Genomic DNA, 24,383 nt, shown 5'->3' with positions numbered 1-24,383 from the left:
TTTGCTGCTGCGTCTTTTCACGCACCAGAGCAGCTGATTAATCACCTGATCGAGCTGATGATTTTCCTGTCGCCCTGAGCCAGGCTGGAGCTGGGAATCTTCCTGCGCCTTCTCTCAGGCCACATTTATAATCATTCCTTAGATGGCCAAGTGCCGAGAGGGTTCACATTTGGATTAAAATTAATCCTGAACATCATTTCAAATTCTAAAATGTCCCTTTAATTTTACTGACAGTAATTCTTATACGGCACAACTGCTGGCACTGTGTGGCGTCTCGGTCACTTCCCCGAGAAACATTTTCGGCTGAGAAATTTAAATTAATTTGATCCCTCGTCCTGTTGTTCATAGAATGCTGCTGTCACAGACTGGCATCCCCACACCATATTCATTCACAAAATATAAAGTTAATTCACTTTACAGTATATTCTGTGAAGCACTTTGAGACGTCTTGAAGACGTGATAAGGCACTATACCAAAAGCAAGGAATATTATTATTATGTTGTTAGCTGCCTCCTTCTCATTCTCCTTCATCCCGGGATGGCATTGGTTGCTCCTCCTTCTGTTTCTTTTAATATTTCTCTTTTTAAAAAAATCATTCTAATTCCCTTTAAAATAATCCTGGGATCTGTCTGGAATAGTTGGCGCGAGTGCAGGAAGGACCTGGGCTACAAGTACTAAAAAGGACCCCGAACCCAGAGATCAAACTTCTTTTTCATCACAGCAGGGGGAAAGTTCCATTTGATGAGATTCCCTAACCAGATCTAAAGCCTCCTGCCTGCTTCCGGTTCCTGTCCACTTTCAGATCAGTGCCGTTTCCTGGCTTCTGGTAATAATAATAATAATCCTTGCATTTGATATAGCGCTTTTCACGTCGGGAGGACGTCCCAAAGCGCTTCACAGAACACACTGTAAAGTGAATTGACTGTATATTTGTGGGCGAACGCGGCAGCCAATTGCGCACAGCAATGTCCCACAAACAGTCGCGGATTGAAAATGACCAATTTATTATTGTTTTGGTTTTGGAGGGATTATTATTAGGCTCTGTGTGGAGTAAGGAAACTTGCCCAAGGTTTCGCCCTCTGCCTGGAAATGAACTCAGGTCTGTCACTTGCAAAGCGAGTGCTCTAACCACTGAGCCACAGCCACAGGTGACACGATGCTTCTCTCACCGTCCATCTGAACACAAATTGTCAGCTTCCAGGCGGTTAGACACTTGTTTTTTCACCATGGAGATGAAATGATGAAGTGGATTAGCGCGCTGGAATTTGATATGGAAAGAATGTCCTCTGTGTTGACTGTTGCTGAGGTCTGATTGGATCGTGGGGTTAGCACAGGATGGAGGCACTCTCTGGGGAGCGATGGAGTTCACTGGCCCTTTGTGAGTGGTAATCTGGTTGGCATGACCTTGTGATTTATGAATATGCCGACTGTATTTGAGTATAGCAGCACCTTTGTATTTGTTCGTCTTGACTCACCCAGATGTTTCTGTGGGTTAGATGCAGTGCAGGGTTTGTGAGGCTGAGCCCCTCAGACCAGCCTGGATCGCTGGCCTGCGTTGAATCAGCTGATTACAGCCAGGATTACAACAACAAATTGCATTAATATCGCAGTCGTTGGGAACACTCAGCGGGTCAGGCAGCATCTATGGAGAAAGGAAAGTGAGTCAATGTTTCGGGTCCACGACCCTTCGTCAAAACTTGAGCTGCAGTTCTGACGAACGGTCATGGACCCGAAAAAGGTAAGGAACTATCTATCCAGCCTTGTCATACCTGAGCATTGCTCACTTCATTTGGCTATCTCATTGTTTGTGAGCTGATGGCGGCGATTGGCTGTCACTGTTGCATTTGCCTCCTAGATAATATACAAATTATTGTTTGTTTCTTTGTCGATTCATTGAGATGCTGTGATCCCATCTGCCTTGTGATTCAGATGGATCTGAAGCTCTCAATTCGCCCCCCCCCCCCCCCACACTCCACCCAACACACACACACACAGCTAATTTAAAAAAAATAAATTACTCACCAAAATTCCAATTAATTGTCTACTCATCTGACTATGTGCGTACCTCGCTAGTGCAGATTAGCGGCGTGTTTGTCTCTACAACAATATTCACATCATTTATAATCGATCTTATTCTGTAAAGTGTTTGAGACGTTTCTTTGAAATGAATCACGCGGTTTAAATGTAAATTGTTGCTGTGGACATTGGGTACAGCTCAAATCGTTACGCCCCACTGTATGAACAGCTGTAGCCTGCCACCATCTCTCTCCCGGTATGGAATACTTGTCATGTTGGAAAAAAATAAGTGAATTGCTCTCAGTGTTCCGGCCAACAAGATCCCACAAACACCTACAAGGTGATGGTCAAAACCCTGGGAGAATCTCCTTTTTCTTTAGCATCACAGGATCTTTGATGTTCACTAGGATCTTAAACAGGATCTTAAAATCTCCTCTGATGGATGGTACCTCCCATTAATGCAACTGAACTTAATCCTTGCATTCTGTGCATAGTGAAAAATTATGGACAACTGTTTTTGTATTTGTACTGTATATGTGGGGGTTTGTTGTGTGGATGTGGATGGGGCTTATATGTATATGGAAAAGCTTGTGTAAATACAGTGTGCAGTGATGTTAAGCAGAGCTCAAGCTGAGTTGAACACAACTCAACACGCTGTAATCAATAACTTATTCATAATCAGCATTCTGACTCAGGTGGTGGTTGCACTCATTTCTGAGTCAGAAGCCTTGTGAATTCAAGCCCAAGACAGGATCTTGAACTCTGACACTCCAATACAGGGTGGATGGATTGGAGGTGCCGTTCTTCGGATGAATAACAGCTCTGGAACGCTACCCTGCATAAGAGGCGCTATGTTAATGCAACTTGCTGTTGTTGAATATGTTGAACCTGTGTCTGTGGACATTAAATATCCCGTGGCACTGTTTGAAAAGAGAAGGGAGTTTCTCCCGGTATCCTGGCCAACAGCTCCCCGAACAAAAAAATCGGTCAATCACCTCATGTGGCTCTTTGTGGAACATTGCTGAGTACAAATTACCTGTAGTGTTCACCAACACATACACAGACACTGTATTTTACAGAAAAAATTCTCTTAAATGCTTTTAAGACATTTCAAGAAGATGAGTCCCTGCTGTGAAAAGCGCTGTATCAAATGCAAGGATTATTATTATTATTATAGCCAACACAAGGATTGTCAGAGTGTGGAATGATTTGCCATGGGGGGGCCTTAGGGCAACAACAGCAACTTGCATTTATGTTGTGTTCTTCACGCAAGATAGCGTCCAGAACAGAGTTGGTTAAAATATTTAAAACATAACAAGAGGGAGCGGGAAACAAAACGGGGAATGGGTAATTAGGATGGACAGCTTCCTGGAGGAGCAAATACCAAGGCGGAAAAATGGGCCAGCGTTAAGCTACAGCATGAACAGGTTCATTACTGACTCCCTGCTCTGGGTTGCAAATCATGTTATTCTGCCATTCTCACTGTCTCTTGGCTGGTGGGGCTGTTTGTTTTATTGATGCATGACATCTACATATGGCATCCTGGTCTCCAGCAATGCAAGCCATATATCAATGGTTCAGGCTGCAGTTACACATTTTGCTGCTGTCCCTGTGTGTTTCGATTGTGTGTATTATAAAGAAGAACATTTGAATTGCTCTGATGGCTGGGGGTGGGGGGAATCTCTCTGCTCAGTGAGCCATCATGCAGACCTGGTAAACTTGATGGAACCACACTGTGCTGAGTTGGTTGTTCTGTGTCAACTTGATTCAGTTGGTCACATTTTCACATCAGCGTCAGAAGGTTGTGGGTTTCAATCCCATGTCGGGGAATTTGACTTTATACTCTATCCTAACACTCCAGTGCAGTACTAAGGGAGCACAGCAGGTGTGGACAGCATTAATGCTTAGTTCTTAAAAGCTACTTGGAGGGAGGTGGTGGAGAACGGTGAGGATCTTATAGATCTAAGTGAGGAGGCTGACTGAATGCGTGATCAAAGTCGAAGGTTCTTTAGATGGGCCTTGAAAGAGATGAGAGGGGGTGATGCAAAAGGACTGTGGGATGTAGTTTTAAAGAGTGGGGGCAGAAAGGCTGAAGGCCAGACCGCCGATGGTGGGCCAGGTAGGACAGGGGACATGGACCCCACTGAGCAGAGGGAACGGACAGGTCAGTATGGAGTTAGCAGGTCACAGAGGAGCAAAGCCGTGGAGGGCTTTAAAAGTGAGGATGAGGATTTTGAACTCTATCCTCTGGGGATGGGGAGCCAGTGGAGCTGGGTGAGGGTGGGAGTGATAGGGTCATGGTGCTTGGTGTGGGAGAGGGCATAGGATAGCAAGGTCCCAATACAGGTCAAGTTTGTAGCATACACGACCTGTGTGCAAATAGTTATGGCTTTGAGCTCCTGGGGATGCAGCAGAGAGACTTCCTCCATCCATCTGCAAAGTTCAGGTTCAAGCAGTGAGGTGGATTTGTGGCAAATGCGGGAAGCAGCTGCAGGGAGGGACCTGCATTGACCTGTCACGGCGCTTCACAGCGGTCAAGTCTATTTGCCAAAGCCCCTCATGTGAGGACCTGGATTAAGCAGCTGGTGTTGAGTAAGCCTCGTACCCAGCATTGGACATAGATCTTAAGAACATCAAGATTGCTGGAAAGAAGTCCTCCCATCACGCTGAAGGCAGATAACAGTCAGATAGCCAGTGAGGAAATTTGAAACAACATCTGCTGGAAGGCATTACCTAGAGCCAAGGTTGGTGAACGCATGGTCAAATATCTCGGGCTTGGAATCCATCTTGATTAGCTTGCAGAGGTAAGCTGCAACTGCTCAAGCTCCGTGCCTCTACCTGATGGAACCATCACTGAGTGGGAAGGGATGTGTGTCTGAGCTATGACAGGAAGATGCTGGTATTGCTTTCACTCATTCCATGCCAAGCTTTGTTGCCCACCAGGAAGCTTGCGGGAGGTTCCTGGTACCTGCCATCCAACTAGTGAGGTTCTCAAACCTGCTCTTGCCAACCTGCCCCTAATACTCTCTGGATTTAAGTACACAAAGTGTGTCCCTCTTTCCGTATTTTTATATTCTTAAGCATGGTGATGGATTTGCATATGTGTCCGACACAAGGTGCCAGAGCGGAGCAGGGAGCAGGAGCTGAGTGAGCGTCACAGTGACACTGCTGCTGGCATTGCCCAGTGCCAGCTGGACAGTGTTTGCTGATTCACGTGATGTGCCCACTCTGCAGGCTGCAGCTGCTCTTACCTCAGTATGTGTCACCAGACATCGCTCACTGATCTTCTCTTTGCTTGTTGTTTAAAGGGCTTCTAGGATGCTTCGGATGAAAAGTAACAATAATTTAATAAATAATAATAATTTGTTTATTTGGTATAGCGTCTCAAAGTGCTTCATAGGATATATAGAATTGTAGTGTGTATTTTGTAGGGAAACAAATAGCCAATTTGCACACAGCAATGTCCCGCAGATAACTACGAAATGAGCGACCAATTTTATTTGGAGGATTGTTGACCAAGACATTGGGAGAGAGCAACTCCCTTCTCTTTTCAAATAGTGCCACTGGATCTTTAACATCTACCTGAACAGGAAGATGGTACCTTGGTTTAATGTCTTATCTGAACGACGACACCTCCAACAATGTGGGACACCTCTCGCACTGTATTGGAGTGTTAGCCTTAACTAAGTGAGTTCAAAGTCCGATGTGGGTTTTTTTTGCACCCACAACCTTCTCACTCAGAAATGAGTGTCGCCAAATCAGCCAGGCTGACACACTACACTTAACAGTATTTACTGTGAAGCGCATTGAGGCGATATATCGTGAAAGTCTAGTTTGTTCATTCTTGCTGACATTCAAATCCAGAAAAATTGGATGGAAAGGAGTTTTATTTGGGAAAAAAATAGAGAAGCAGGGAGAATTATTCATCAGATGCAAAATATTCATTGACAAATGTTCGGAGAGATCTTTGAAATAGCCTATTATTTTTCAATGGTTTGGGGAGCCTGGAATTTGTGTACTTTTTGTTCAATTCAAATAAATAGGAAATTGTGATGCGAGTTATGTGAGGAGCATCTTTTATCACAGAGCTGAGAATTGATCAGCTGGTTGTACTGAGCTGCTTGGACTTGTCTCCAGAATAGGACAAGGCTGCATTATTGGAGAACAGTTGCCAGCCTTTCCTAGCCAAGAAACCTGGTTGGCCAAGTACCATTGTGAAAGAGTTTAATTTATTTAGATAAAGTTTCTGTACCAACACTGCAGGTGGACCATGCTTATATGACTTCCTTGTACAGTGAGAGTAATGTCATTCAGTGGGCAAGCTGACACTGCTCTATTCTCTGGAACTCTCTCTTCCCCAAAATCCCTGCACCTTGCAGCCTTGTTCCCTGCTGCTAAACCGTGTCTTAGTTATCATCTTCAAACCGTTTTTCTCTTCCATATGGTCTATGTAAAGTGTGTCCAGATATTAACCTGTGTGAAAGACACTACCTAAGTGCAAGTTATTGTTATCTTCTCTTTGACTGGGGCCTGGGGGGCATCCCACCCTCTTAGCTTAGCTCTATCCTGTTCTTAACCTGAAGGCTGTAAATAGGGACTCCAGCTGCTAGTGAACAGGTTGATTCTGACCCCCTCACACCCGTTTCTCCCCCCCCCCATCCCCCAACAGCCTGGGTGGAAGCCTGGGTGGGTCGATTCCCAGACAGGGCGAAACATTGGGCAAGTTTCCTTAGTCCACACGCATCTGTTTACCTAGCAGTAGGCAGGAATCCAGTTGTTAGTCGATTGGTGGATTGCTTTTTCAGGGGTAATAATCCCTTAAAAACAATAATCACATTTCAAAAACAATAATTGGTCACTCAATCTGACTGTTTGTGGGACACCGCTGTGCACAATTGGGCTGCCGTGTTTCACCCACAAAATACACAGTCAATTCACTTTACAGTATATCCTGTGGAGCACTTTGAGATGTCTCAACAATGTGATATGGCACTATATCAAATGCAAGGATTATTATTATTATCCATGCAAATTTTTCCTTTTCAAGTACTTATCGAATACCCTTTTGAAAGTTGTTATTGAATCCGTTTCCACCAACCTTTCAGGTAGCGTATTCCAGACCGTAACAACTCTGTGTGCAAATTGCAAGCTCCTGCTTTTGTCTACAAACACAGTCACTACATTTGGTGGTAATTACTGTGAAGTGCTTGAGATGTTTCAATATGACATGGCTAGAAGAATTCAAGTTCTCTCCTCATAGCTCGGACTGTTTTACCCCGCCTGCTGTAGCTCCAGCTCACTGAAAGAGAAATTCTAGGGCAAATAAATAGTGATGTAATAATAATGTGATTGATCGTCACAAATCTTTAGTGGCATACAGATTTGTTTTGGAGCATGTAGTCAGCATGAATAATACTGTATAATATTAAAGCCTTTTTTGAGCACTGATTACCAGACTATGAAATATTTCTGTAGCGTTGAATCCTACAGCAGAGACCACTTGTCTGTTATACAACAATCTGCGTCACGCAGGATGACTGTCTCAAAGCACTTCAGAGAGGATCAGGATATCTGAGCAGGGAACAGAGGAGGGGAGTTTGAGGCACAGTCAGAGAGACCTTTTTAAAATGGTTTTGATAGCACGGAGAGGAGCAAAACAAAGAGTTTTTGAGAGATGGCCAATGTTGGAAAAGAGCGGTCATGTTTAGAAGCCAGTCGCTTCTGCATGTTCTTTGTGTTTCTTTAGTGATGTTTGCTTTAGTCGCTGATCTTTAGTTTGCATCTTCCTGTCACTAAATCTCCCAACACATTCATAGTGTGCAGCATGCAGCGGGTGTTAGTGAAAGACCAATCAGAGGTAGGAGGGGGCACATTGTGCGCTGAGGGGGGCACAGGGAGGGGAGGGGGACATGCAGAGAGGAGTGGGCTACTATGGGGAGGGGGGGCACACTGTGGGGAGGGGGGCACGCAGAGGGGAGGGGGGCACTGTGGAGAGGGGGGGACACTGTGGAGAGGGGCGCACTGTGGGGAGGGGGACACGCAGAGGGGAGTGGGGCACTGTGAAGAGGGGGACACACTGTGGGGAGGGGGGCACTTTGGAGAGAGGGATACGCAGAGGGGGCCCACTGTGGGGAGAGGAATACACTGTGGGGAAGGAGCACAGGGAGGGGGGCACACTGTGGGGAAGGTAACAGCTAAGGCTCCCAGGTAGGTATGTGCGCTCCGAGACACTACCCTGCACGAAGCACCCTATGTAAATGCGAGTTGTTGTGTGTAGGGAGTATCTGGCAGCCCTTGGCTTGTGGGAAAGGTGTGTGAATGTGATGTACACAGTGGCTGGGGTCAGACCATCCACGGATCTGCAGCAGGATTTGTTACCTTTAATTTAGTGACCTTTGTGCGCTTGGCGAGGCTGGATGGTCAGAGCTGGGCTAGCCTCATGGCTCCTGGTTGATTAGTATTCGTGGCAGTAGCTCAGTGAGGTGTACCCACTGCACTGTAGAGGTCAGCAATCAATATAGTAAAGGACCAGTGAAGTGGCTGAGTGCTAACTTTGTACCTGTTGGCGAAGGCTGAAAGTTGTAACTAAGTGTGAAAATAACCCATCAGCACCTTATTAAGGTGTCTGCACACTCCATGCAACCCTCAATTCTGATGCTAAACTCTTGCATTCTTGCAGCTGTGTCTCATACAAATGAATAACAACACTAATAATCCTTACCTCTGTTATAGCGGTGTTCACATCAGGAGGATGTCCCAAAATGTTCACAGGATATCCAGCACTGTAAACTAGAGTGATTGTGTTATTGTGGGCGAACACGGCAGTTAATTTTACCTACAGCAATATTCCCCCACACAGCCACGGAGTGAATGCCCAATTTTTTTGGGGAGATTGTTGGCCAGAACACCAAAATAAGCATCCTGCTTTTTTCCAATAGCGCTGTGGGATTATTAACATCCACCTGAACAGACAGATTAATGTCTCACCTGAAATATAGCACCTCCAACAATGCAGCACTCCCCCAGCACTGCACAAGAATGTCCATACAAGTCCCGAACCACAAGCCCCTGACTCAGAAATGAGACTGTTACCAACTGAGCCAGGCTGATAAATTGTGGATTAGAAATATCCCAATTGCTCTAATGTGCCAGTCTATTGTAGAGCTTCCCCAGACAGATAGGAAGGAACCAGACTCATCTCTAGGGCAGAGGGTTTTAGATGCAGACCCCACGTCGCAACTCAAGTTCACAGTCTACACTAACACTCCATTCCAGCACTGGGAAGAGCATTGCTTGAGATGCCACCCTTTGGATGAGATGTTAAACTGAGGCCACTTCTGCCTGTTCGGGTAGGCATGAAACATTGTATTGCTGTTGGAAAAGAGAAGAGGGTTTCTCCCTTTGTCCTAGCCAACATGCCTTGGTGTTGGGCTGGGCTCTTTGAGGGACAGAGCCTGGGAGGGGCTGGTTACATACTGTCGTGTTGGAGCAGGCGATATTTTCTCTCGCTGGCTGCTGGTTTGAGGACTCGCAATGTGGCGTAGCACTGCGCTTCAGGCTCCCATCTGTTGGTGCGTTGGCAGGATTATGAGTAAAAGTGACAGATCGTTTATATACTGTACAGGAAAGCACCTTCTGGCCAGATGCCTGCTACTTTCAATCAGCCACACCTCAGTGAGGAGTGTCTCTCTGACTGTGAGGAGGATTAGTGATCCTGCTCTTGTACCATTTCACTGTAGCTGTCAGGCTTCATCACCCACACCTCTCCGCATCTTGCTCCCCCTGAAAAGACTGCTAATATAGGCTGCAATGGGACATGATTAGCGAGACGTTGGCTCTGCTGAGCACAGGACTAGTTCCTCCACCTTATCTTAGCCCTTCCTCCACTTTATCTTTCTTACTAAGTGAGAGGCTTCATCTACCTATCTTTACGAAGCCTGGTTCAGTTGGTTATGCTCTCATCTCTGGGTCTGGAGGTTTTGGGTTTAAACCCCACTTTGAAGTTGTAGTCTAGGCTGGAACTCCAATGGAAAGAGCGCTGCATTATCACAGGTACCATCCTTACCGTCATTTGGATGTAATTATTAATAATAATAATCCTTGCATTTGATATAGCGCCTTACCACGTCTTCGAGATGTCTCAAAGCGCTTCACGGAATATACTGTAAAGTGAGTTGACTGTATTTTGTGGGCGAAATGTTAAATTATGGCAGGAAATTAAAGATCCTTGATACTGTTGGGAGAAGGAAGTTTCTTCTCCCAGAGTTCTGGCCACTGTTACTTTCATTCACCTTGTGATTGCATTTTGCTTTCAAATATGCAGTCATCCCACTGACGGGAGTTTCCTATCGAGTGCTTTGAGATGTCTCGGCTCTGAATCAAATAGGAGGATTGTTATTTTCCTGCCAGTGCTCACAAGTGAACGGTGGCCACCAGGGGACAGTGCTGCCCGAGAGCTGCTAATATAAATGACTATTTCACTTTTCTTGTGCTGCTGCACTTCTGATCATTAAATCTGCAGCAGTGCAGCGCTGCAAACGCGCCACAAGTAACAATGCAGCACTAATGCAGTGTTCGTGATGGAAGTGCACGGAGGGCAGTCTCTGCCCGGAAGCCCCCCGGCTATTCCCGTCTGCCTAGCCCCAGATCCAGGTTGTGGTGAGGGTTTGATTATTTTGCTGTCACCCACAGTCGACTGCAAGTGTTGCCGTGGAAACCAAATCTATTCCTCTTTCCTCTCGCTAAGTGTTGCGCTGACTGGATGCAGCACATTCGTCTCCTCCCATGCCTGTATTGGCAGAAGCTGCTGCTAGTTTCAGGGAGGATTTCCTCCTCACAATTTTCCTTATCTTTCGGTCACGTTCCCTCCAAGCCTTGCTCCTTCTGCTTTCCGTGAACGGCTCAGAAACACTGCATTTTCGTGTTCCCTCTCTCCTGGTAAAATTGATCTTTCATTCCATCATCTCGCCCAAGTGTCCCTTTTGGTGAATAAGAGTGGGCAGTGAGCAACGGGAGAATCCTGGACTGCTGTCCAGCAGGAGGCACCGCAGAGACATCAGAACCAGGAACAACAAGTTACACTTGGAACAGTGCCTTTCATGTAGGATGAGCATCTCAACATGTTTAACAACGACGATGGGGATTACCGAGCAAGGAGGTAAGCGTGGGGTAAGGGGTGGGGGAGCATTTTAGAGCTTTGACCAAAGGCAGGTCAAAGAGAGGGTTTTAAGAGAATTTTTGAAGGCAGGGAATGACAGTAAGCTGAGGGCATTTTGGAAGGGTTCCAGAGAGTACAGTGTCGTGGCTGAAGGCTCAGACACTGATGGTGGGACTGAGGAACAAGTAATTGACCTTTGAAAATATTTAGGAAATTGTAGAGGTAGGGAGGGTGAGATTGTGAAGGGATTTGAAGGTCAGGTGAGAACCTTGGTTGATTTCTGATAAATTGAGACCCAGTGGATTATTCCTCCTTCATTCAGCAACTCTTGGGATTAATTTCAGCCCCACCCTCCAGCCCTTATCCTCCACAGATCAAAGATCAAATTAACTGTATAAAGCACAAGTTTAGAACTTTATCAAACCAACAAGAAGCAAATCAGAATAGCATTTGAAAGGGAAGCGGAACCAGAAAAATATTTTGAAAAATAAAAATATGTAAGAGTGTGAGGGAAAAGGTAGGTGGTGGGGTTGATAGGATGGCTGTTAGAGAGCTGGCACAACAGCACAATGGGCTGAATGCCTCATCTGATGCTGTAAAATTCTCAGTTTCTAAATCTGACATTCTATGTCTGATTTGGTGCCTTTGTGGGAGGGGGTGGAGATGTGGCTTGGTGTTGAGATTAGTGTGCAGTCTCAGGGCTGGTGGTGGGGTTTGGGGGTTGAGACTCTGAAGCCCATCCCTACTTTTTGTATGAGCGGGAGATATCTGATTGCATTGGAGGATTTGGGCCAGGAACTTGTCGGCTTTTTTATTCAGAATGTGTGAGAATGAGACATCAGTGAAGGAGTGATGTAATCTTGAATAGTCAATCAATCGGAGTGGCAGCAAGGAAATTCTTTTACTGCTGGGAGATATGCATTCAGCATTTGTCAGTACATATCTGTGTGAGTGTCAGTGTGTATTTAATGGAGCTCGGAGTCTGGTGCGTAGTGAGGCAGAGGCAGCCATCTTTGAAGCTGAAATGGAAACCCGCGTCTGACCAACTACTCAACCCCGTAAGAATATTTTATCCACTGCCCTAGGTGTCAGCACTGTTGCCTCTGGGTCATTGATTCAAGCCCCACTTCAGGATTTTTAATTCCAGGATGACACTCCAGAGCAGAACTAGGGGTGTACTGCATTGTCGGAGGTGCCATCCTTCGGATGAGACAGAGGCCCCCGTCCCATCTGCCTGTTCAGGTGGCTCAGGTTTAAAGATCCCATGGCGCTATTAGAAAAAAGAGAGTTTCTTGTGGTTCTTGATCAAAATCCCTCAGGTAAAATTAGTCCTTGACTTCATGGTTGTTTGTGGAGACATTGCTGTACACAAATAGGCTGTCACGTTCGACGACAAATGCATAGTCACTACACTTACAGTAAATCCTGTGAAGCATTTTGAGACGTTCTCCTGATGGAAAGACACTTTACCAAATGCACAGGTTATTATTATTATGTATATGTGCTTTTATGTACATGGATGCATATATGCTTGTGTGCACATACTTGTGTGGCTCTTTGTGTGGCTCAGTAGGTCTTGCACACATTTGTGTGCCAGGCATTCGTAGGAGAAAGCAATCTTTATTTGACACGGTGGTGGCGGGTGGTGGAAGAAGTCACCTGTAATTGTACAGCATCTTGTCACATTGAAATGTACTTGACAGTAATACATGATGTAATGTAATACATGATTTGATGTCCAGGACACTGGGAGAAACTCCTTTCTTGTATCAGTGCATTGCCTGTAGCTCAGTGGTTAGAGTACTCGCCTCGCAAGCGAGAGGACTCGGGTTCGATTCCCAGGCAGAGCAAAACGTTGGGTAAGTTTCCTTACTCCACACACCTCTGTTTACCTAGCAGTAAATAGGAACCCAGTTGTTAGTCGATTGGCGGATTGCTTTTCTGGGGATTATAGTCTCTCCAAAAAAAATAATAACTTGGTCACTCAATCCATGACCTTTTTTGGGACACTGCCGTGTGCAATTGGCTGCCGCGTTTTGCCCACAAAATGTACAGTCATTTACAGCATATTCTGTGAAGCGCTTTGAAACGTCTCAAAGACATGATAAGGCACTATATCAGATGCAAGTATTATTATTATTATTGCCACCAGAACAAGTGGGTTTAATGGCACCACTTTGACCAGATATCGCTCCCCCAGTATTGGACTGTGAGTTAAAGTCCCGACGTGTACAACATCTGCTGCAGAGGCAAGAATCCTACCAAACTGACGCCTCACTTTGTTTTCGTGGTATTACATTTGTCCTCGTTTTTGAGGAGAGAGCACAGGGTTGGGATATCCACCGATCCCTGTTAGAAGTACGTGGCCTCTAGCTGGAACATAATCTACCAAATAAAGTGCTGGCGCTCAGTGTCTGGACTCCAACGGCCTGAATGGACTGTTGGGTAACGTATTGGGAAGTTGCCAATGGCTATGGATCACTGCTTGGCATCACTAGTCACTGGCAGTGAGAATAGGGCAAGGGAGAGAAGATTAGATAAAGAAAGCAGAGCTTCATTCAATGACCGCCAAGCAGAAATTACACCAGTTCGTCCAGAAATGAAAGCAAAGTTTCAACCTTTGATAATTCTTCTTTCCCGGTGACTCACTGGGATCAGTGTCGAGCAGGGTGAAGGTTATGTCTGCAAGTAAGCAAATATTGTACTCTTTTGGATTGGCTCTCATGCTGCATGCATGGTTTGCTGGGTGTGGTTGTGAGCTGTTGCGTTTGGCTCTACCATTGTTTTCTGTGTGTAATGTCGGTGCTGTTAACTCCCATCTGCCCGGCTTCAATTCACTCAACAATATATTCAAAACAACAAATTATATTTGTATAGTGCCAGGAGGATGTCTCAAGGTGCTGGACAGTCAAGGGAATTGGACCCGAGCATTCACAATACAATATGTGAAGCACTTTGAGATGTCTGAACGGCGTGATAAGGCGCTATATCAAACGCAAGGATTATTATTACATCAGAACTTTGAGGCAATCAGTACTGTTGATGGCACTGCATTCTCTGAAAGGGTGTACTTTTAAATCTTCAGACTTCATTCAGCTGGATGTAAAAGGTCCAGGGACACTAATGCAAAACAAACGGCGTTTTCTCTTGGTGTCTGACTCAGAAATGCTCCAAATTAATTGGTCATTCAGATTAGTGCTTTTTTTNATAAAATGTTCCTGTGCACAAAACATAATTTGCATATGAAAATAGTCAGTACATTTAATAATAATTACCATAAAACACCTTGAGGTGTTGCAACATGACAAGGAGCTAAAAGCGCAAGTTCTTTTGCATATTCATGTGATAAACCTGCTCCTAACATCTGAGTGACTTTTACTGGGATAGTGTTTGTTTTACGAATATTTGTGGGAAGCTGCTGCATGCAATTGGCAGCTGCGTTTCGCCCACAAAGTATAGACAATTCACTTTAAAGTATATCCTGTGAAGCACTTTGAGACGTCTTGAAGACATGATAAGACGCTATATCAAATGCAAGGATTATTATTTATTATTAACAAAAACAGAAGTCGGAAAGTGAAAGTGAGTCAACGTTTTGGGTCCACGACCCTTCATCAGAGTCCATTCTGACGTGGACCCGAAAGTTTGACTCGCTTTCCTTTCTCCATAGATGCTGCCTGACCTGCCGAGTGTTCCCAGCAATTTCTGCTTTTGTTTCAGATTTCCAGCATCTGCAGTATTTTGCATATTATTTATTATTATATGGGCTGAAACTGCAGAAACCGCCTAACCCAAGGAGACTGCCATTTCCTGGGATCAGCTCTCATCAGTACTGAACTCTGCAAAATATACCTGTCCCAAACAACTCTAACTCACACATAAGCAGGTTACCACAGATTAATGATTTTATTTTTTACACGCTGTGTTCCCAAGCTGTTATTATTTACTCAGCCACACATGCAGACAAACCTCAGCCCAAACCAACAAATCTTTCTGATTCAAAAGCTTCCCTGGCTCTTGCTACCACTGGCAGGTCTGTCTGAAGCAGTCTGTGCATTTAATCAGAGGGTCAGCCGAGCAGTCAGTGTTTTCTCCTAAGCAACAAAGTCCCAGTAAAACCCTCAGCCTGCCAAATGTTTCCTATTGTTCCCGATCCGGACAGATTAGCATTTTAAGCATGGAGTGATTGAGTCTGACAGTGAGTTTCAGTGAGTGTGTGCCAGGACAGCAATGGACCCAGTTCTGACTGAGCTGTGACATTGTCTTCATTGTCTCTCATCTTGTATTAATTGCCTAACTATTTCAAAGCAATGTGAGGTTTAAAAACCTCACTCTGTCTCAGTGCGTAAAGCTCACTCTCTTTCTCTCTGCGTGTAAACCTCACTGTGTCTCAGTGTGTAAACCTCACTGTGTCTCAGTGTGTAAACCTCACTGTGTCTCAGTGTGTAAACCTCACTGTGTCTCAGTGTGTAAACCTCACTGTGTCTCAGTGTGTAAACCTCACTGTGTCTCAGTGTGTAAACCTCACTGTGTCTCAGTGTGTAAACCTCACTGTGTCTCAGTGTGTAAACCTCACTGTGTCTCAGTGTGTAAACCTCACTGTGTCTCAGTGCGTAAACCTCACTGTGACTCTGGAATCCTCATTCTCTGTACCTTAACCTGTGACACCATTTGGTCTTAAACTTGATAGAAAGATTTTAAATCCGGTTTTAATTTGGATGCTTTTTTTTAAGAACCAAAGAAAAGCAGCTTCCAAATGGAGACTAAATGTAAGAATTTTCCAATTCAACTTAAATTAAGAGAAAATGGTCTTACAGGCTAAGACTGGGTAGAATTTCAGGCTGCAGACCTTTCTCCTGGTTATATTCCCAAATATAAAATTACTTGTCTGCTCATCTCAATGTTGTGTGTGGGAAGTGACTGGCCTTGATTAGCTGCCATAACAACGTTCACTTGATTTCTGAAATAAAAACAGAAGTCACTGAGAACACTCAGCAGCATCTATAGAGAGAAGAAAGTGAGTTAACGTTTCAGGTCAATGACCTTTTGTCATACTGCAGTATTTTCTTCTTGTTCACTTGATTTCTGATCAGTTATTTTTTATTAAGTACCTCAAAGCATTCATATTATGCCAAAGCTTGTATAAATTATTAACCTGAGGGAATCACATTAATGGTTTTCATCTGGTTTAGTTAATGGCACATTCACCTCCGGTTGCCCCATGGTAAGACTTTGAGCTCATAAACTTAAGCTGACACTCACTCCAGTGCACTGCTGGGGGAGTGCTGTATAGTTGGAGGTGTCATACTTCAGGTGAACTGTTCAGATGTCCGCCCGTTCAGGTGGACATTAAATATCCCACAGTACAGTTTGAAAAGAGAAGGGAGTTTCTCCCAGAGGTGTGACAACATTCCTCCAGATATAATTGATCATTCACTTCATGGCAATTTGTGGGACATTGTTGTGCGCAAATTGACTGCTGCGCTCACATACAAAATACACAGGAACTATACTTCATAGAAAATCCTGTCAAGCGCTTTGAGAAGATTTGATGATGTGATAAGGCAGTATATCAAATGCAAGGATTACTGTTTATTATTATTGCTTAACACCATGGCTTTGTCCCTGGGGCCGAGCCAGTATTCCTGATGTTCCGAGCTTGGTCTCAGAATCGGATCGCCTGTTCCGTCCATATGCAGGGCGGAGGTTCAGCAGCTAGAGCTGGTGATGTCATTTGACTTGTGGCAATAACTCCAAATGAACTACTCTAACTGTTTGTGCACATGTTGAGTCTTGATGTCATCACAGATGCCTTGCATTGCAGTCAGCCTTTCACGTTGCGCAAACCAAACAAATGCCAGCTTCTAAATAAGTGTGTCTGACCAATGCAGGTGCCAGCCTCTGTATGACTGTGTTTTGAAAGTGGAGATTCAAAAAAAATCCAGGTTCAATTGATCGGTCACCTCAGAGCTATCTGTGGGACCATGTTGTGCGCAGAATTGTCATCTAGATACAAATGATACACTTATAATTACTGTATAGTGCTTTGGGATGTTGTACCATTCAAGCTGCACTTTACAGTATATTCTGTACATGAGGAGCTTTGGGACATCCTCCCATTGTGAGAGGCTCTGATGTAAGGATTGTTATTATTAGATTTGGCACCATGAGAAGGAAACAATCCTGGGTGAATTTGGACTGGTCAGTTAGGAGTTAAATGCCACCTGTCTTTCCACCAGCATGGCTTTATTATTTTCCACTATATGCTTCATGCGGAATAATGACTGGAATGAGTCAACATTCTGGAACGCTCCAAGAATATGCATTGATGCCAAGCAGGTTTTTCTTACCTGGCAGTTCCTCGGCCAACAGCAGCATTTGCCTAAGTAACAATATGGAATATTAAATCTAAATTACTATTTATCTCCAGATCATCATTTTTGTTTGGATTGAGTCATTAATTTAGGTTCCATCTGCTTCATTGATATAAAGGGATACAGACCCTCTCTTCCCCCCCCCCCCCCCACCACCCATTGCTAATTTAACTTGGATTTTTTTCTTTCGGCTATCCTATTTATATACCTTCCTCGCCCAAATTCACCCAAGAAATTCCAGTCGATTGGCTATACGTTCCATTGAGTGTGAGATGTTTGCACAGATTTGCTGTTGCGTTTACTCCCATAACACCTCATACACATGTACACGTGCACACGTATATATACACAATCGTAAACACACACATATGTACACACATCTAATTAACTTTATTGTTGTTGATGATGTCTCTGCCATTATAACATGAAGAGAGAGGCTTCATTAGATGTAGAAACACCGAAATTCCCAGCATAAAGGGAGGCCATTCAGCCCATTTTGCTCCCTGCTATTCCAGATTTCCCTATAATATTAATACCACTACCCAGCTGTATCCACACATCCCTTAAAGTCTTTACTGCTTAGGTGTTTATTCAGTTCCCTTTTGAATTGATCCAGCCTCACTCGCCACTTGGGGGAATTAATTCTGCACCCTGACAACAACAAATTACATTTATACAGCGCCTTTCACAATTCCTCCAATCTTCACTCATCCCCGGTATTACGCAAGAAAATATCCTCTACACCCCCTCCCCTGTCTTGACACTTTTCCTAAAGTGGGGTGACCAATATTGGATACAATATTCTAACTGTGGTCTAACTAATGGTTTATATAAGTTAGCATTACCAGGAACTCCTTGCGAGCATCGTGGTAAGCAGCACAACTCAGCATGAAATGCGTGAGTTCATTTGATTGGCAACTCTCCAGATTAATTAATCATTCATTTTGTAGCTGTTTGTGGCACCTTGGCTGCCTTTACAAGGAAGTCACTACACTTTGAAAGCACGTCGACAGCTTTCTATTTGATATGATTAGCTGCTATAAAAATCTAAGTTGTTTGCTTTTTGATATGTTCTTTGACCCTTTGTTTTTCTGCAAGGTTCATTTAGAGAACCTTGCAGAAAAACAAGAGCATTCAAGGTCCTAAGAGGGCAACTTACCTGGGGGAGAGGATGTTGCCAAGAGATAACAATAATAAATAATAATAATCCTTGCATTTGATATAACGCCTTATCACGTCTTCAAGATGTTTCAAAGTGTTTCACAGAATATACTGTAAAGTGAAGTGACTGTATATTTTGTGCGTGAAACGTGGCAGCCAATTGCGCACAGCAGCGTCCCCACAAACAGTTGATAGCAGCATGTGCAGGATGGCCAGAGCTCTGAAGTGCTTGGAGTGGACTCCTCAACACTGAGGTTCATAGGAGCAGAGTCTGTCTGGTGTAACACGAGATGGTTTCAGCGTCAGCTCAGCCTTTCACTGCCACTGGTGACATTACAGTTGATTGGAGAACTTGCAGGTGGGGGGAGGGAGGATGACTCCTCCCAGCGCAGGTAAAGTTCAGTTGAGCAGCTTCAGGGCTGTACCGGGAGGAGCCCGGTCTGACATTCACAGGAAAACATTCCAAGAGAAAGGCAGAAACAAGACAGGAGATTATAGGCAGCGAGACAGGTGCTGGTGGCATGAAGTCAGACCGGGAGGATTGTAAGTGTTTGTCTCTTTGTTGTAGAAGCTGTATTTAGTTCCTGCTGGAGATTGAGCTGAGGGGAGGGGGTGAATTGTGCAGTAGGTGGTGGAGGTTAGCAGAAAAGGTGGTTTGTGTTTCAGTCATGGCCTAGATATCTGTGGCTGCTGCCTGTGCCTGTGATCTCATTCACCTGCAGGGATTCTTCATGCGCGCGCTCTCCAGTGTGTTTGGGAGGTGGGTCAGGGACAGAGGTCATTCACTGTAGTTAGACAGGCTTTCACAAGGCAGGTGCACTGAGTTTTGCAGCTGTGCTGTGCTATGCCGTTGCTTAATCTGCAAACAGCAACTTCCAAAAGGGCGTTTTACACTGCCTGCCTTTTGCTTGTCCCAGCCACTGACTACGTCGCTTTCACTTTACCTCCCACCCTGGTCTCCCTGTTTTCAAAACCCTCTTAAAAATGTCTCCCTTTGACCGTGCCTTTTTCAAACCTCCCCCTCCTTTCCTCCCTCCTTGGTAATCCTCACCATCTCTGTGGAATTCAGGTTCAATTCCAGGCCTGAGCTGAACCAGCTGATCTCAGCTCCAATATTCCCTAAATTGATTCTGTCCAGCACCTTGGGATGTCCTCCCGACGTGAAAGGCGCTATACAATTATAATTTTTGTTGTTGTTGTTGGAAGCCACTACATTGCCTGCTTCAGCTCCTCTCTGGTGTCTTTACCAGCTGAGCGGTTTAATTGTAGTGTTACATCTGGAACATATGTGTGCCGGTGTGCACTTGTGTCCAGGTGTGCAGCTTAAACAAACTTGTTTCAGATTGATTAATTAAGATTAATAATGATGTAATAATTCCTTCAAAAAAAATTGGGCACTCAATCCACTGGCTGCCGCGATTCGCCCACAAATATACAGTTAATTCACTTTACAGCATATTCTGTGAAGCGCTTTGAGACGTCTAGAAGATGTGAAAAGCGCTATAGCAAATGCAAGGATTATTATTATTATTTATTATAGTCAGAATATTCTGTGAAGCACTTTGAGGCACCTTGAAGACGCGATAAGGCGCTGTATCAAATGCAACAATTATATATAATAGATGTTTGTGAATCTGTTGTATTTGCCTGCTGTAACATTCCTCCTTTTCCATTCCCCCACCACCCCTCAATACTCCTGGCACATCTGAACTCAGATTGAGATGAAATAGCAGCACTAGGCTCCCTTTGTTGTCAAAGCACAGACTAGTGGAGTGGAGTCCTGTAGCTCAGTGGTTAGAGCACTCGCTTTGCAAGTGAGAGACCTGAGTTCAATTCCAGGCAGAGGGCGAAACCTTGGGCAAGTTTCCTTACTCCACACAGAGCCTAATAATAATCCCTCCAAAACCAAACAATAATAAATTGGTCAATTTCAATCTACGACTGTTTGTGGGACATTGCTGTGCGCAATTGGCTGCCGCGTTCGCCCACAAATATACAGTCAATTCACTTTACAGTGTGTTCTGTGAAGCGCTTTGGGACGTCCTCCCGACGTGAAAAGCGCTATATCAAATGCAAGGATTATTATTATTATTATTAGTGGCTGGCTTGGGAGGAATGGGGAATTTAATAGAAGGGCAAGAGTTTGGGCTTCATTTCTCAGGAACAGATTTGTCCTTGAGAATCGAGCTTACCTCACAAAGTTGTAGCTTAGCCCTAGTGTGCTGTCAATGCTGCTGGTTTCAGAGCTAATACTGTGCCTGGGAGCAGTCGCCCCGAACAATTGACGAGCCTGTTCACTGTCCAGATGATAGATGCAGCTCAGCCTTAAAATTACAGACCCTTCACTTGGGGAATGCTGGCACTGCGTTGTCAGAGGTGTCATCCTTCAGATGAGACATTAAACGAAATTCCATTTGTGCTTCTTCACTTTAAAGACTTAAAATACTTTAAAGATTCCACAACACTGAGAACAGAACAGAGTTTCTCCTGGTGTCCTGACCAACAATCCTTCAGATAAATTGGCTTTTTTTGGTCAGCTGGGTGTCTGACACATGCGGAAACCCATCACCAAACTAAATTGAGAATTCCATGCATCCCACCTACGTATTGAAATCCGTGAGTTAGATTGTTGGAATGGAATGTGCACTCTTTCCCTGGAGGGCCGCATCCTGCTTACCTAATTCTGGAAAGTATTAGGCACAGTTTGGCAAGAGCCAAGGCTTGGGCACCCCAGAATGTGCATTGGGGTAATTGCTGAAGTCTAATCAGCTAAAGTTGTTACGATTGCTGTCCTTCAAGCTTTCCCGGTGCTTGTCCAGCTAGGATCACCTTGGGAGGGCGAGAGGAGAAACCATTGGAGGAGACAAAGTGGAGGCGATGGGTCAGGTAGGATTAGTTACAGGGAGATAGTTGGTGACTTTGGCATCAATGTGGTGGATGCCGGCCTGGAGGGGCTCAAACAGCGATTGAAGGGCAAGTGGAAGCAGAGTTCATGTTCCAGCACTTTAGACAAAGAAGGACAGATGGAGATTGGTCAGTAGTTGCTGAGTTTGGCAGGATGGAGGGTGTTTTTTTGAGGGTGGGAAACAGAAGACGTGATTGGTGGTGGACAAGAGGAACTTGGGTTTGTCCTGGGATTCCAGGATCACCTTGGAGTAGAAAGGAGGGATTTGCCTCAATGAGGGAGCACCGATAATTTCTGTGATGAACCACGCAAATTTGGACTGCAGCAAGGGAGTAGAGATGCTTTTTGTACCGGGGCAACGGGTGGGTGGGGGTGGGGGGGCAAGGGTGTTAAATGTGAATCAACAACAACAACTTGCATTTATATAGCGCCCCTCACACAGGGTAGTGTCCTTGAGTCATTGAGAAACCTAAGGATTGCATTGAGGGCAGTGCAGGTAGAGGACCAGACTGAGAGAAGGTCAGAGTACAAGAAGGATAATATTTAAGAGGCACTCAAGGGGAAGGATGTAGTGGAGGGTTTAGGAGAGGGTTGAATGAACATCTTGCTCAGAGCTGGTGCAGGCTCAAGGAACCAAATAGCCTCCTTCTGCATTGTAAATTTCTATGATTCTATAATAATAATAATCCTTGCATTTGATATAGCGCTTTTCACGTCTTCTAGACGTCCCAAAGCGCTTCACAGAATATACTGTAAAGTGAATTGACTGTATATTTGTGGGCGAACGCGGCAGCCAATTGCACACAGCAGTGTCCCACAAACAGTCATGGATTGAAAATGACCAATTTATTATTGTTTTGGTTTTGGAGGGATTATTATTAGGCTCTGTGTGGAGTAAGGAAACTTGCCCAAGGTTTCGCCCTCTGCCTGGAATTGAACTCAGGTCTCTCACTTGCAAAGCGAGTGACCTAACCACTGAGCTACAGGAGCCCAAAGGAGCGAGACCAATAGAGGTGGGGTGAGGAGTGAAGTGGAAAATTTGCCCCAGTGGAGAGGTCTCGATGAGAAGGAGGGTCACCAGGAGGAGCTAATGTCAGGGGTCTGTGGCGTTAGGACTCTGAAAGGTGAACATTCAACAAGCTGTTTGTGTGGCCAGAGAAGCCTCAACCAGCCTCCATAATATGAGGCAAATGGAATGAGCTCTGTGCTGAATCTCCCGTTTGCAACAGTGGTGCTGCTATTACCTGCACTGGGCACGGCTTGGTGCTGACTGAACAATGCTTTAATAATAATAATTGTTGTATTTGATATAGCGCCTTATCACGTCTTCGAGACGTCTCAAGCGCTTGCTTCGTGGATTATACTGTGTAGTGATGTATATTCTGTGGGCGACGCTTTTGAAGCCTCTTGATGAGATTTGGAGAAGGGGGAGATGAAACTCACCACACATTAGTCTCGAGTCCTGATGGAGTATCTGTGTAGTCTCCCTCATTCAGACATCTCGGGACGTGCCCATCATTTTCCTTTTTGTTTTTTAATCAAACCAGTGAACTGGAGCGTGAAGGCATCAGGCTGCAGGTCTTTAGTCCAACACTGAGCCACTTACATCCCTCTGTTGCCACTGAATGTCACGCTGAAATGCTTATGTACTTCCGTGTCCCTCTCAGCCCAGAGCACATTCTTCTTTCACTCGCAGGAGTCGAGGGATCGAAACCAGGCACAGCGGACAGCGGAGGTTCGAATGCCACTGGAGCTTCGAATGTTAGTGGGGCTCCGCATCTTGCTCTGCATCCCCAGTTTATTGGGGGTCCCTGGTTTGCTGGGGGTGTCTGATGTGCCAGGAGTCCCTGTTTTTCTGAAGGCCAGTGATTTCCATTTTGTTTGGTTACAGGGACCCATTAGTTTGGTGATAGTGTCCGTGTTACTAGCACTGAGAATGATACTGCTGGTCTGAGATTTCCTAGAGGTATGAGATGCCCCAGCAATCCGAATGGCAGTAGGGTTTGGAGTAGCACTGGGGGTCTTAGCAACATTGGGGATTTGTGTGGCATGGGGGGGCTGAATGAGCCTGGCGCTACAGAAAGGGCAGCGATGGTTTGACTGAGCTGAAGAAGGGGGATATTGGACATACTGGAACAACTGTTTCTGGGGGGCTGAGGTAGGTGAGCATTGTATTGGGTGGACAGGCTGCTTTGGGGCGACGGAGGTCGATGGATGTTGGATGGGCAGCTGCTGGGAGATGAGGAGCAGTGGGTGTTGCTGAGGGGCCCTGGATGTCACTGGGGTGGTGCTGGAAACCTGGTGGCTGCTGGGAATCCGTTTGCCTGGGATCTGGGTGCTGTCCGTCCGGTAAAGCAGCTGTTGCACAGAGGGCACCGGGGATCCAGGTAAGGTAGGAATTTCTTATCAGACAGGAAGGGGCTAGACCTCAAGGGAGTTCAAGGCCAGGAAGATGGAAGCCGCCGTAGGACCAAGGTTGCTAAGTGGCCATTTAAGGTAGGAATTGCCAACAGGAGTTTCTCAACTGTTGCTGTGCTGCTTGGGGCTGGGACTGCAATTTGTTGCTGGGGGTCCGATTGTTGTTGGGGATCTGGTTGCTGTTGGAGATCTGGTCGCTGTCGGCTGTCCAATCGCTGTCGGCTGTCCAATCCCTGTAAGGGTTCTGGTCGCTGTCGGGGGTCTGATTGCTGTTGGGAGGCTGATCGCTGTCGATGGGCTGGTAGAGGTGGTTGCATTAGGGGAGTATCCTGTCCAGTCGCTGGTGTGGATT

General features: G+C 45.3%; 1 protein-coding gene across 6 annotated transcripts in view; it reads left to right on the top strand.

Moving 5' to 3' along the window:
• Positions 1-24,383, top strand: part of LOC103190388 (kazrin) — a 51,483-nt gene that overhangs the window by 5,528 nt on the left and 21,572 nt on the right. Inside the window, exon 1 of one of the 6 annotated variants that reach the window (XM_042343546.1) lies at positions 10,934-11,173. The exons of 1 other annotated variant lie outside the window; for it this stretch is intronic. In XM_042343546.1, coding sequence (XP_042199480.1) covers positions 11,122-11,173 — 52 coding nt within the window. In that variant the 5' untranslated portion in view covers positions 10,934-11,121. Of the gene's footprint in view, positions 1-10,933; positions 11,174-19,075; positions 19,252-23,477; positions 24,110-24,383 lie in introns of those variants that run through there. 4 more of the 6 variants (XM_042343542.1, XM_042343545.1, XM_042343544.1 and 1 more) reach the window with 4 other exon arrangements.

This window comes from Callorhinchus milii, unplaced genomic scaffold (assembly GCF_018977255.1).
Source record: "Callorhinchus milii isolate IMCB2004 unplaced genomic scaffold, IMCB_Cmil_1.0 Scaffold24, whole genome shotgun sequence".
NCBI classification, from domain to species: Eukaryota; Metazoa; Chordata; class Chondrichthyes; order Chimaeriformes; family Callorhinchidae; genus Callorhinchus; species Callorhinchus milii.
The sequence above is the reverse complement of the archived record's forward strand: the minus strand, read 5'-3'. Positions and strand labels throughout refer to the sequence as shown.